This window comes from Dermacentor variabilis, chromosome 11, assembly GCF_050947875.1.
Source record: "Dermacentor variabilis isolate Ectoservices chromosome 11, ASM5094787v1, whole genome shotgun sequence".
In the NCBI taxonomy this organism is placed as follows: Eukaryota; Metazoa; Arthropoda; class Arachnida; order Ixodida; family Ixodidae; genus Dermacentor; species Dermacentor variabilis.
In genome coordinates, this window is record NC_134578.1 from 59,234,021 (window position 1) to 59,245,112 (window position 11,092).

An 11,092-nucleotide genomic window follows, 5' to 3' on the forward strand; every position below is an offset into this window, starting at 1 on the left:
AAGCCTCGCGAAAGCGAAACTATCCCCAAAAGTCCACTGTCCTCACACCATCTCCGAGCTTGTTTGCGATTAAGTACTTCTTAAGAGGCCCGCAAGACCACTTCATTCGGGGACACTACCAGGTCGCCAGGAAGGTCCACAGAGCAACCTTCCGGCCGGCCTCGGATTTAGAGAGGGCCTTCCGTTGGTCCTCGCCGTCCGTGAATCGTCGAGCCGCCGAGCCACGGCGGAGTTCCCCGCCCTCTCGGCCGTCAAAACTGCTCGACTCTCGAAGCGGGCGTCGTACCGATTGCGCTACGTTGCCATGACGTTGCGAATAAGCGGAGTCGAAGCGCGAAAGGCCCACAGGGTGCTGCCGCGCTGTAACCGTAACACTGCAGTCACAAGCGCAGCGAAAATGGCGTCGATTCGAGCAAGAACCAAGTTTCGACTTCGATCGACTAGTTTACAGATTGGATGGCGACGTACGGGTTGCCAACATAACGATAAAAAAACCGCGAGATTTAGAATATTTGCTTTAAAATGATCCAATTTTGCCGTTATTCGACTGTAACTCGAGGGTGGAGTTCAAGCAACGAAAACAATGAGAAAAAAAACTCGCCTTACAATCGAGTAAATACGGTAAACTAAAAAAAAAGAACATAATAAAACGTTATGCTCCATAGCGTGTGTGGTCAGACTCGAGTCGGTGTAATGCGTCGCCACTAGATATCCGAGGCCGTAAAAGCGACGCTCTTTAATCCCACACTATTCGACCAACAGAAACGAACGTCCGAAACATTCGAATATCACGTTCTCGATCGACTGCGAATCGACCAGCAAAGATCGTCTGATTATTCGTATTCAGGATTCCGAGTATTCGCGTATTCTTACCTCGCTGTGTCTATAAACCGAATTAGCAATAGCACTCCAACTGCACCAGCTTTGTGAAATATGTGCCGATTAGATTCTAACAGAGTGTCGCTAAGTGCAACCTTTTTTTCGTAGATTTCCAGACGGCCCACGCAGAGCAAAGTGATGAAGCAGGAATAACGAACAGTAAGACAGTTGGAGGAGTTTCAAAACGCGGATGCGAACGTTTTCCACTCGGCGCGAAGAAAAGAACTGCGATAAACCCAGCGGACTCAGCACATTTACGACAATGATGACGTACGTGTTATAAGAATCAAAACGTCATTTATGCATAATGCTAGGGGCGAGAGACATTTAATTGAAGATTGAGACGTCGGCCTTACTTTGCATGTTAGGCTTGGTGATCTGATGGTTCAGAAAGATGTGTTTGAGGTATGAAATCAGCATTAATAATAATAATAATAATAATAATAATAATAATAATAATAATAATAATAGATCAATAAGACGCAGATATACAGACGTGCTAAACATTTATTAGGAGACCACACGTGAAAAGACACACGCACAAAATGGCAGGTGAGAACGTGACCAACCTTGTTACATGAAACTTAATGCCAGTTATCATTGTTTACCTGTGTTTTTCGTTTCAATAATCGTGGTTATGCGCACGCCTCCGATGTACTGTGTACTGCATATATGCGACTTTTCACGCCTAATAAGACCGTCTGTAGCGCGGGCTGTCAAGAGTTCGTACTTTCTGCGCGTCTGTCTGCTCACGCCTGTATTCTATGAGAGCTACGTTTCACCAACTACGTGAAAGTAGTACTTTATACCTGTCAGCGTAAGTCCTGAATGGGGGAGAGAAAGGTGCACGACATTGTGGCGTCGACGGATTGATTTGGAGAAAAAAAAAGAACAGTAACGTTGGCGACAACTGTGTCACCGGCTTTTACCAGAAGCGATTGTCCAGCGACTAAAGGTTGACGACACAAGGCGAAGTCGGAACACTGATAATGGAAGTTGCGCAAACGAGCGTGAACGAGCCGATATAGAAAAAGCAAAAAGCAACAAAACGGCATGTCCTACAGTGCTTGCGGTTAGACACGAGTTCAACAAACTTTATTATACTAAACACTTCTAACGCAAAAACAAAAAAGAAAGCAAACACGGAAATGTGCCTTATCCATACATGGTCGATACAATATCGCTTTCGTGGGTGCACTGAGACAGAGGGTCGCCAACAAAAGTTGCGTGCGCTTCACAACTCAACAACAAACGCGAGACGAATGCTGGTAACATCCTGAAATAACACGACGTCAAGCCAGGCGCCGTACATGAAGCCGCATGGTCCAGGTAAACGCTGGATAAAGTGATCGGACTTCTACCGTCGTCTGCTCCTGTATTGTTGCCACACCGCAGACGAGCAAAACACCTCCCTTTCGTCTCCCTAACTTTGACATCGATGGGGGAACGCAAGCCCTGGTGAGGCACATGTAATTTTTTGTTTTTCTGCGACAGCGTTTAAAAAAGGCTAAAATTAGATTCGGTGTGCCCGTTTATCCGTCGAAATAAAAATCCCATCTGCCCATTTGTCGAAGTAAATGAGGTAAGAGAAGACGGAATCACTCATGTCTAGTCGTTTCATTGAAGAATTTAGTGTAGTGAAAGTATAAAAGACTATTTCATCACGGGAGAGTAGTGTGGGTTCCCCTTACTAGGCTTAAGCTGACGCAGAGCACGAAAATCCGGCACGTCGGTGTCAGAACGTCGCGTGGACCTCGTTAGCGCCCCTACCTGGGCATCTCATTTCCGGTCACCGTGCCCCCCCACCTCCCCGAACACACCACCGAACCAAGAAGGAACAAAAACCACGCACCAGCAATAACAAAAAAGGGGAAAAAAAGAAAACAGACTCGAAGACGAGAACTAAACGCTCGCTAGGAGACACAAGTCACTGTCACCGGCCTACCCAGCCCCACAGCTCGACACCGAAGGATTTTCTTGGCATCTGTCCCCACTCCTACCGACTCCAATCAAGACACAGGGCCAGAAAAAGAAAGAGGGGGGGGGGGGGCAGGGGATGGACTGCTGGCTTCGGTTTCGAGAAAATTACCGGCCCGCAAACAGCCTGGCACATGGAGCCGAGAACGAGCTTTCTCGCTTGTCCGAAACGTCACTCCACGCTGACAGGCCCCCATCCGAGACTCACTTCGACCAGTTCGACACCGCCTGCCCGATTGCTGGAAAAATGCCGAGCGAAGGACGACGCTCGTTTGGTGCCTCGCACTGGAAGCCAAGCCAAGCCGACACAGGTCGTTTCCTCGCACGAAATATTTCCCGAAGAAAGTTATTTTCTTGGTGGCCATCACGTACTGCACGTGCAGGTTTTCCGGGCCCATTGTCGCGCCTAGAAGAGTCCACTCGAGAAAAGGGGGGCCCGCGCATTCCCTGAACTGGCGCACCAGGCTCTGGGCCAACGAAAAAGCGAGGAGAAGGCGCCGGCGAATTAGGTTGCCGGGTTGGGCGACTACGCAGGACGCGTGTTTTTTTTTTTTTCGGCATCCGTTCTGCATTCACGATCGTCTCGTCACCGTCGTTTATTTGATAAGGCGCCCCGCAGTGCTTATTTCAACGTGGAGAAATGATGCAACCGCAGAAGCAGTGTGGCGACGGTCCCACACGGCGGTGTAGAGGTAAAGGGCAGCTTGGTTTCTGTGTGGCTTCGAGGGAACTAGTGCTTAGCTAGTCTTGGAAATTTGGACCAGCTGGGGGGCTTCTTTAACGTGCACCTAAATCTAAGCACACGGGTATTTTCGCATTCCGCCCCCCCCCCCCCCCTATCGAAATGCGGCCGCCGTGGCCGGGATTCAATCCCGCGACCTCGTGCTTTAGCAGCCCAACACCATAGCCACTAAAGGCTTGTTCGATTCAGAAAAAGGTGCACGGCACCTCAAACGAAAAGGTGCAGGGGGTGCCGGGCTGCACCCACTCGCTGCAAGGTTCAAGGGTGCAATGCACCGCGGCGGCACCTTGGCTTGCACCCCGTTCAATCGAGCACGGGGGTGCACTGCTGCACCTCGGGGAATCGAGGGTCTAGGTGCAGAAGGTGCAGGGAAGCTTGGTTTAATCGAATAGACCTTAAGCAACCACGGCGGGTCTCCCCTTCACCATTTCTCTTACTCCAAGGGGGCCTTTGTGGCTACGTTGTTGAGTCTGTAGCTTGGTTTTCCTCGTCATTTCGTATCGTTAACTTCACCTCTTCCTCTCTTTCTTTGCCCCGGGGCGGTACCCACGTTCGCCGACAGGTAAGAAAGTTACATGCCATTGCTAGAGGTTGGATTGCGCAGCATTTTGACGAGACGTCACAGAAGAGAAACACACACCACAGAGCGCTTGTCTGTGTCTCCTCAAAATGTTGCGCAATCCAACCTCTAATATGCTATACCAACACGCCCAGCCTTCAAGCTTGACATGCTGTTACGTTTATGGTATTCCGTTGCTGACGACGGGTACATGTCTCGTAAGAACCTAGACAGGAGAGAGGGAAACCCCGAAGGCCCACTAAAGCTATGTTACGCTGGTAGACAAACTAGAGCATAAAATAGGTCAGATAAGGTGCAGCGCACAATTAGGCGCAACCGAGGCAGCCCTCTCAACTCATACCCGAGTTCTGGATTTTCAACTGCATACATTAGGTTATGTATTCACCATGAAATAATCATCAATACGCTTTACGTTCTCCGTCGATTACCACTGTAATAACAACGAATAGCGTTCCAAAGTCAAAAGCACCCCTGCCTGGCTTCTGGAAGCGCGTTATCGTTAAAGAAGAAACGCACTTTACCGCGGCATTGTTTCAGTACAAACTGGGCTCGTGCTTGGCTGGTATATATGTGTCTTCGCTTAGCCATACGTTACCGTAACTGCTCCTGCGTGACGGAGCGTAAGCCTTAAATCGAGAACCAACTACAACGTTTATATATTATTTTTAGTGGGCTGTTGCTTGAATACGCCGCAGCATCATTTCCAAACCTGGGCCCGAGAGCACTCGCAAGGAACAGTTTAAGTTAGCACGATGTTAAAAGCGCTCATCCGAGAGAATAAAAAGAAATGAACTTTCAGTCCGCGGACGATCGTAGCACTACGGAGAAATTGAAGCCATTCGCGGTTGGTATGAATACTAGCACCTGAACAAAAGTATTAACCGAGCCATTCTGACAGAAAACTGCGCCTCCTACGACGACTTGTAAAGTGACAATCACCCATGCCGTAATGCAAACAGTGCAGCTTTGCTAAGTAGCTACTTGAACAGCGGCCCAGGCTTGCTGTCTCCCCAGTACAATCAGCTGGCACTAACGCAGGCACAAGCAGTATTTGGACATAGCCATACCGTGCTACCATTACGCTATGCGAAAGTATCTACTATTGTGTAAGTTTGAAGAAGACCTTAATGCGAGAATTAGCAGGGGCTGCCATTCGTTCATTGCGCGCAGTTCGTTTACACGAGCAAAAGTTGGCAGAAAGAAAAGACACCTTGCCGCAGCAATACAGCTAAACTGGCCATATTCTAAGTTAACACAGGTACTTTCCACGCTGTCGTCAACTGTGGCGACCGAACAATTAACTCTGCAATGCTCTGCTAGAAAGACCCAATAACTTGTACAAGATTCTACGCTCAACTAGTCACTTCATCCACGAAAACAACTTGTTCCCATACCCTGAAATTTCGTAAAAGGAAATGTTTTCAGTCGCATATGCCCTGTGCGGAACATTGAACCACAAAGAAACCGCAGATTCAGACTGATGCACAATAAAAAAGGAGGAATTGAAAGGGGGAAAAGTCCTAAGCATATGCTAATAGAGCGGCACGAGTAACGCCAACGTTTCCCAACGACGAAATCGTGTGCGCAAATCATCGATACTAATGCAAGGAACTTGTGTCGTTCTTCGAATTCAGGAAAAGAAAAAAATACGAGCGAAGCATACGACTCGACGACTATTTACCCCCCCCCCCTCCCCCCCGTCTAAACACACGCAAACACACACAGGCTCGGGTGCGATTTTGAGGCCGCCCGAATGGGCCAAGCGCCTCGGCAAGTGAAAGTCCGTTCCCCGCCGTCGCTACGATTACATAAATCCCGCCGACGTATGTATAATCGGCGCCCCACGAAGAAAGAATGCCCAGTCTTTCCGGACTGCGTTTGCGCAACAACCCAAACAGGGCCGCCTAGGTCACATCTAGCGAAAAGACTCGGCGCCTGCATAATACGTTCTCTCTCCTAGATGGACGATAACGTGTTATTGACCCGGTTACCTCCAAGCAAGTCTCCCAGGAGATGCCAGGAAAAAAATAAGGGGGGGAGGGGGAGCACAGAGCACAACCTTCTTGCCCGAAATCCACGATCTTGATCGCCCCCTAAGGAATCTTTGGTTTCTTCCCCTTGGCTTTCCTTGCCGCCCCCCCCCCCCCTTATTTCCGGCTCTCTTCAGATACAACTTCCTCTGAGCCCGCCCCCTTGATACTTTCTCGCATTCTTCGCTCGAATCAAAACAACGCGTACCGCGAGTAGAGGACAGCGAGAAAAAAACGCGCACCGAAGTGGACGATTGCAAACTCACGAGCGATGCCGGCACATACGCGTTTTTGAATCAAAGCGGTTCCACAGGGAAAGCGCCGAAGTCGGGGGGGGAGCCCCCAAGGCCTTCCGTCGCTCGCGTACAGACAAAAGAGAAAGGCGTGCTGTTCGGTACTGACCTGTCCGTGCTCGGCGCGCGATCGTAGCGATGGTTGCGGCGCTCGGTCGCGAACTCCGCCGGCTCCTGGTCGCCGTCGTAACCGTCCAGACGTGCCGCATTCGAGGCGAGACCGCGAGCCGACGACGCCGAGGCCGCGCCGACGACCACTTTGTTGTTCACCAGCACAGACGGCGCCGCGCCACCGCTGGCGAGCCTCTCGACGAGGCATTTGGCCAGGCCGCCCGGCCCGCTGCTGGGCCCCGGGCCGGCCGAGGACCTCACGGAGGCGTAGTCGAACTCGCCGCGCTGGTGGTATATCCGTTCGGGTCGAATCATATCGAGCAACGCCTTGCGCACCACGCTGTGTTCTAGCTCCTCGCTCCGTTCCTCGTCCAAGCATCCGCTGGCCGCCATGTTGGAAACACGCACGGGAGCACGCACGGACTCTCCGCGCCGCCTCCTCCTCCGCCTCCCTTGCCGTTTGTTCTCGCCTCGACTGTGGCGCCCCCCGACTTTGCCTTTCGCTCTCGCTCTCTTTGCGTGTGTAGAGAGAGAGTACGAAAACCAGAAAGGAAAGGAGGAGTAGGGATGCAGAGAGGGTGAAACGCTTTCACTGCTGAGCGATGACGCCCCTGCAAGGGCGCAGCGCGCCCCGGGAGGAGAGAAGCCTCGGTGGAGGAAGGAAGCTCCCCGTTCCGGGTGTTACGCAAGCGCATCCCGCCGGTCGTTGTCGCAGCGCTGACATCGCCAGCGATTGCATCGTCGTCTGCTGCTTGCTTTGTCTTTTTGTGTTTCGATTTAGTGGGTTCTTCGCGCTCTCTTCCGAAGCCGCTTTCGACGGCTGGCTGCAGCTTTTTATGGGTAGCAGCGGTTGTATTTGTTCTCTCTCTGTTGTTTTAGACTTTTGTTGAGTTGCGAGATGTCTTTGACCTATAAAACGCTGTAGTCTAGCACTTGGGCCCCTGTTATGTACCGGTGTAAAGTAATCTTTATTTTATTCCGTCGCGTCTAGTTGCCAATCCCGGTGATTTGTCACGTAATGACGCAGGACGAGAAGAATTCAGAGATGATAATGATTCCGAAATGAAATCCATCGTTTTTTTTCTTTTTCTTTTGCTCCGCGCATTGGAAGCCAGGCGCATAGACAGACATACACACCCGGATAATACGAACTTTGGGAATGAGCGAATTGGAATCAACTCATTGGCTGTGTCATGATTTAATAGGCGGTCACGACGTTTTGGGATCAATAAGTTTCTTCTTGAATAGATGTCCAAATGTAGCTAAATGTCTCACAATGAACCGTGAAAAACCATTTCGTCAAATTCCCTTCGCCGCGACATTATTCAAATCGCATGCGACTAATTCCCTCTAGCGGCCTTTTCTGACTACTAAAACAAACAAAGAAATACGGCAAGATGAGAACGTACGAACCTCTCGCACCTCGCTTTTCCTCTTTGGATGGCGCTGACGCACCCACTCCCCTTCCCTGGGGCGGTGCGAGTCAGCATGAGATAAAAATGCAAGTAAAAAAGGAAAAAAAAGAACGGAAGGACGGTGGGAGCGCACGTAATAGCCTTGATCGCGTCACGTGCCGTTGACGTCACGGTGCACGTGACACACGAGCAGTAGCGGAAGAAGGGGGGCCGGGCCCGCTCCCTGTCGCGTGGAGCCGTACATTGTCATTCATATTGCCGCGTTTCCCACGCTTCTTGTTTTCTCTTTTTTTTCGGTACCGCTGCTGCCGCACCACAAACAGAAGCGTGCTCTGCAGACGACGTGCGACCCGTTGGCCCGTCGCCATGTTTGCTTGCAAGCTTGTTGCTTCAAAACCGGTGGGAAAGAGTGCGTCGACGACGCGGGATTGGCGGGGGAGGGGGATGTTTTTTTTGGAAGAACAGAAATATAAGAAGTGACAGGCGGAGTGTGCGGGATCCACTAATGACGGGCGCACGCCGAGAGCGCGACACGTTAATAAACACGGACTGGGAGCGGCGCACGGAAAGCTAATAGCCGGCGTCGCGTAGTGTCTTGAAGAAGCCGCCAGGCGTAACTGAATGCGCCCGCAGCATGCCACGCTCCTCACGAGGCACGAGCAGCGTCGTGCTGTGCTTTCTCTGAACGTTTGGGCCCGGAGAAACCCATTTCGGCGTCGTAAGAGGGTCAGCTGTCAAGCCCTGGTGGTCCCGTGCACATTTCGTGAGCGGACCATCCGTACACTTGTTTCAGATAAACGATACGGCTGCGACTTCACCGCGCAATCCTATCGTCACCGAAGAGTGCGTGGTTGCGTGCATCTGACGCAGATTATGCGGTGGTTTGTCGATAAACACTAGCCTCCTTTGAGATACCTGGGCCGGGGTATAACGTACGATTCTATTCTCATCCTTAACACAGCAGTGAAAAAAAGAAAGTTTTGGAGTACTGACTTCGTAAGCCATCGCAGAAGAGGGCTACGAGTACATCATTACAATTCTTAAGGGGGAAAGAAATAAAGGAAAGAGAAACGGCCCAACTGACTAGCGCTTACAATCGTTAACTGTTAATCTGTGCCTAATAGGCTGTCATCGTGTGCATGTGCTTTGTGTGTGTGTCCAGTGAGGACCTAATCTGTAAGAGTCCACCAAGTGGACGTGTCCACTCCGTCTGGTGCTGAAGTGTTGATTGCCTGTAGCGCCTCGCTGCTGCGGACTCGCAGCCCAGCCCAGCCAATCAGAACTTACAGCAGAAGAAATGGACACGTCCACTAGGCGGACTCTTACAGACTCCCTAGCCTGTACTGAATCTACTGAACTTTCCTATGTGCTTTGTTATAGGAGGCGTAAGCGCCAGTGGCTGGTTGGGTTACGTCAGCTATTGGCGCATTATTAAACCAGAGAGCGCACAGAGCTATATGTTCCAGTGATAAGCCATATCGAGCTCAGCTGTCGGTGGATAGCGTCGGCAGTGATATAAACATTAATGTGATGCGGTCTTTTTATTTAACTCCGGCAAAAGACGCTCATTTCGCGCGAAAACATGCCTAAGTGATTCTGGTTGCGCAAAGTGTCACGTGATGTCTCTGCCAACGGTGCAGCTACATCTCACCTGTCCGGTAACACGGTACTTCGCAAACGGTAATACGCTTATGAACAACCGAAAAGTCCCCGTTTCCGTTCTGGCATTTCTAACTTCCCCGCCTCCTATAGTCTGGCCGATTATAACAAGAACGGAAAATAAAAATGAACCGTCACAAAACATGCACAGATCCGCACAGCCACCCCTCGAGTGTGTGGTCTGAGACTTTTACCAGGCCGGGCTATAGATGGCTTGCACTGATGTCGTCGTAGCCGCCGTGCTGGTGCACCAGCACGGTGAAAAGCTGGGTCTGTGACGTCACGTGAAAACTATCAATAGGTGGCTGTACTGCCGCCGCGTTAGTGCGGATGGCCGCTCGGCGGCGCGCATTACGATCATGGTGGCATTACGTTTCATTACTTTTCGAAGCGAGATCAGGATGCCTTAGACCACGCGCCTATAACGCCAGGTATAAGAAGGGACAAGAAGTATGTGCTTACTGCGGTAAAGCTAGGGAAACGATGGAGCATGTTTTCTTAGAATGTGAGGATATCTGCCCAGCCATCGATTTGAGCACCACCGGACTTTTTGAAGCCCTTGGGTTCAGCGGGAGCAGTGGCAAAGTAAACATGTCCGCAATAGTGATTAGTAAGAGGCGATGGAGGATTGGGGGAAGAAAAGTAGGGAAACGACAAAAAACGGACACGTACAAAAACAAAGTTCACTATAGACGTCAGACTCTGCCCAGGCGGCACTGCGGAAACACCCGTCCCCAGCGCCCCCATCGCAGCCTCGGCACAAACTGAGTAGTGCAAAAAGAGCTGTCCGCAAGCGAAGGTGCATAGGCCACAATGGACCCTCCTCTTTCGGTTGTGTTGAGGCACGGTTTCCTCAAGATCAAGGACCTGGAAAGCTTCTTCCGCCCCTCCAGCCTTCGGAAAGGGAGAAAGCTCAGCAGGGCGTAGTACGTGTACAATATAAAAGAAGTCTCAGGTATTTTTTTCGGCGTGCTGAAACTCGCAAGTACAGAGAGCATGTGGTTTGTTTATAGGCATATCATCATAAAAATCTAAGCATTTCAAATTGTTTCATATTGAAAATGTCCTGTACACAAGACTTAAGTATCTCCTATATCTTTATGCATGTTATCGTAATGTTCTTGCTCGCAATTATTTACAGACAGCAAATCTTTCCAAAGCCTTTTTCGTGGAAGCAAACAGAAAACGTTTTCCAAGGCAGCAAACATAGTGCAAACATACCGAACTGAGCTTCCTGCAGTGCCTGCAGGCCGCGTCTTTCTTTCTCGCAGGAGCTACATCATCGCGCAGTACCTTTGAAATTTTCGCAGACGCTTCAAGCAACATACGCGCACCACTAAATGTAAATAAACACCACATTGTTTTTACACACGTGCGTTACTTCGCAATTGCTGATCCAGTGCTCC

At 50.5% G+C, this 11,092-nt stretch overlaps 1 protein-coding gene across 1 annotated transcript in view; it reads right to left on the reverse strand.

Moving 5' to 3' along the window:
- Positions 1-8,062, reverse strand: part of LOC142564730 (uncharacterized) — a 187,778-nt gene extending 179,716 nt beyond the window's left edge. Inside the window, exon 1 of the mRNA XM_075675870.1 lies at positions 6,611-8,062. Coding sequence (XP_075531985.1) covers positions 6,611-7,005 — 395 coding nt within the window. The 5' untranslated portion in view covers positions 7,006-8,062. The remainder of the gene's footprint in view (positions 1-6,610) is intronic.
- Positions 8,063-11,092: the final 3,030 nt, after the last annotated feature.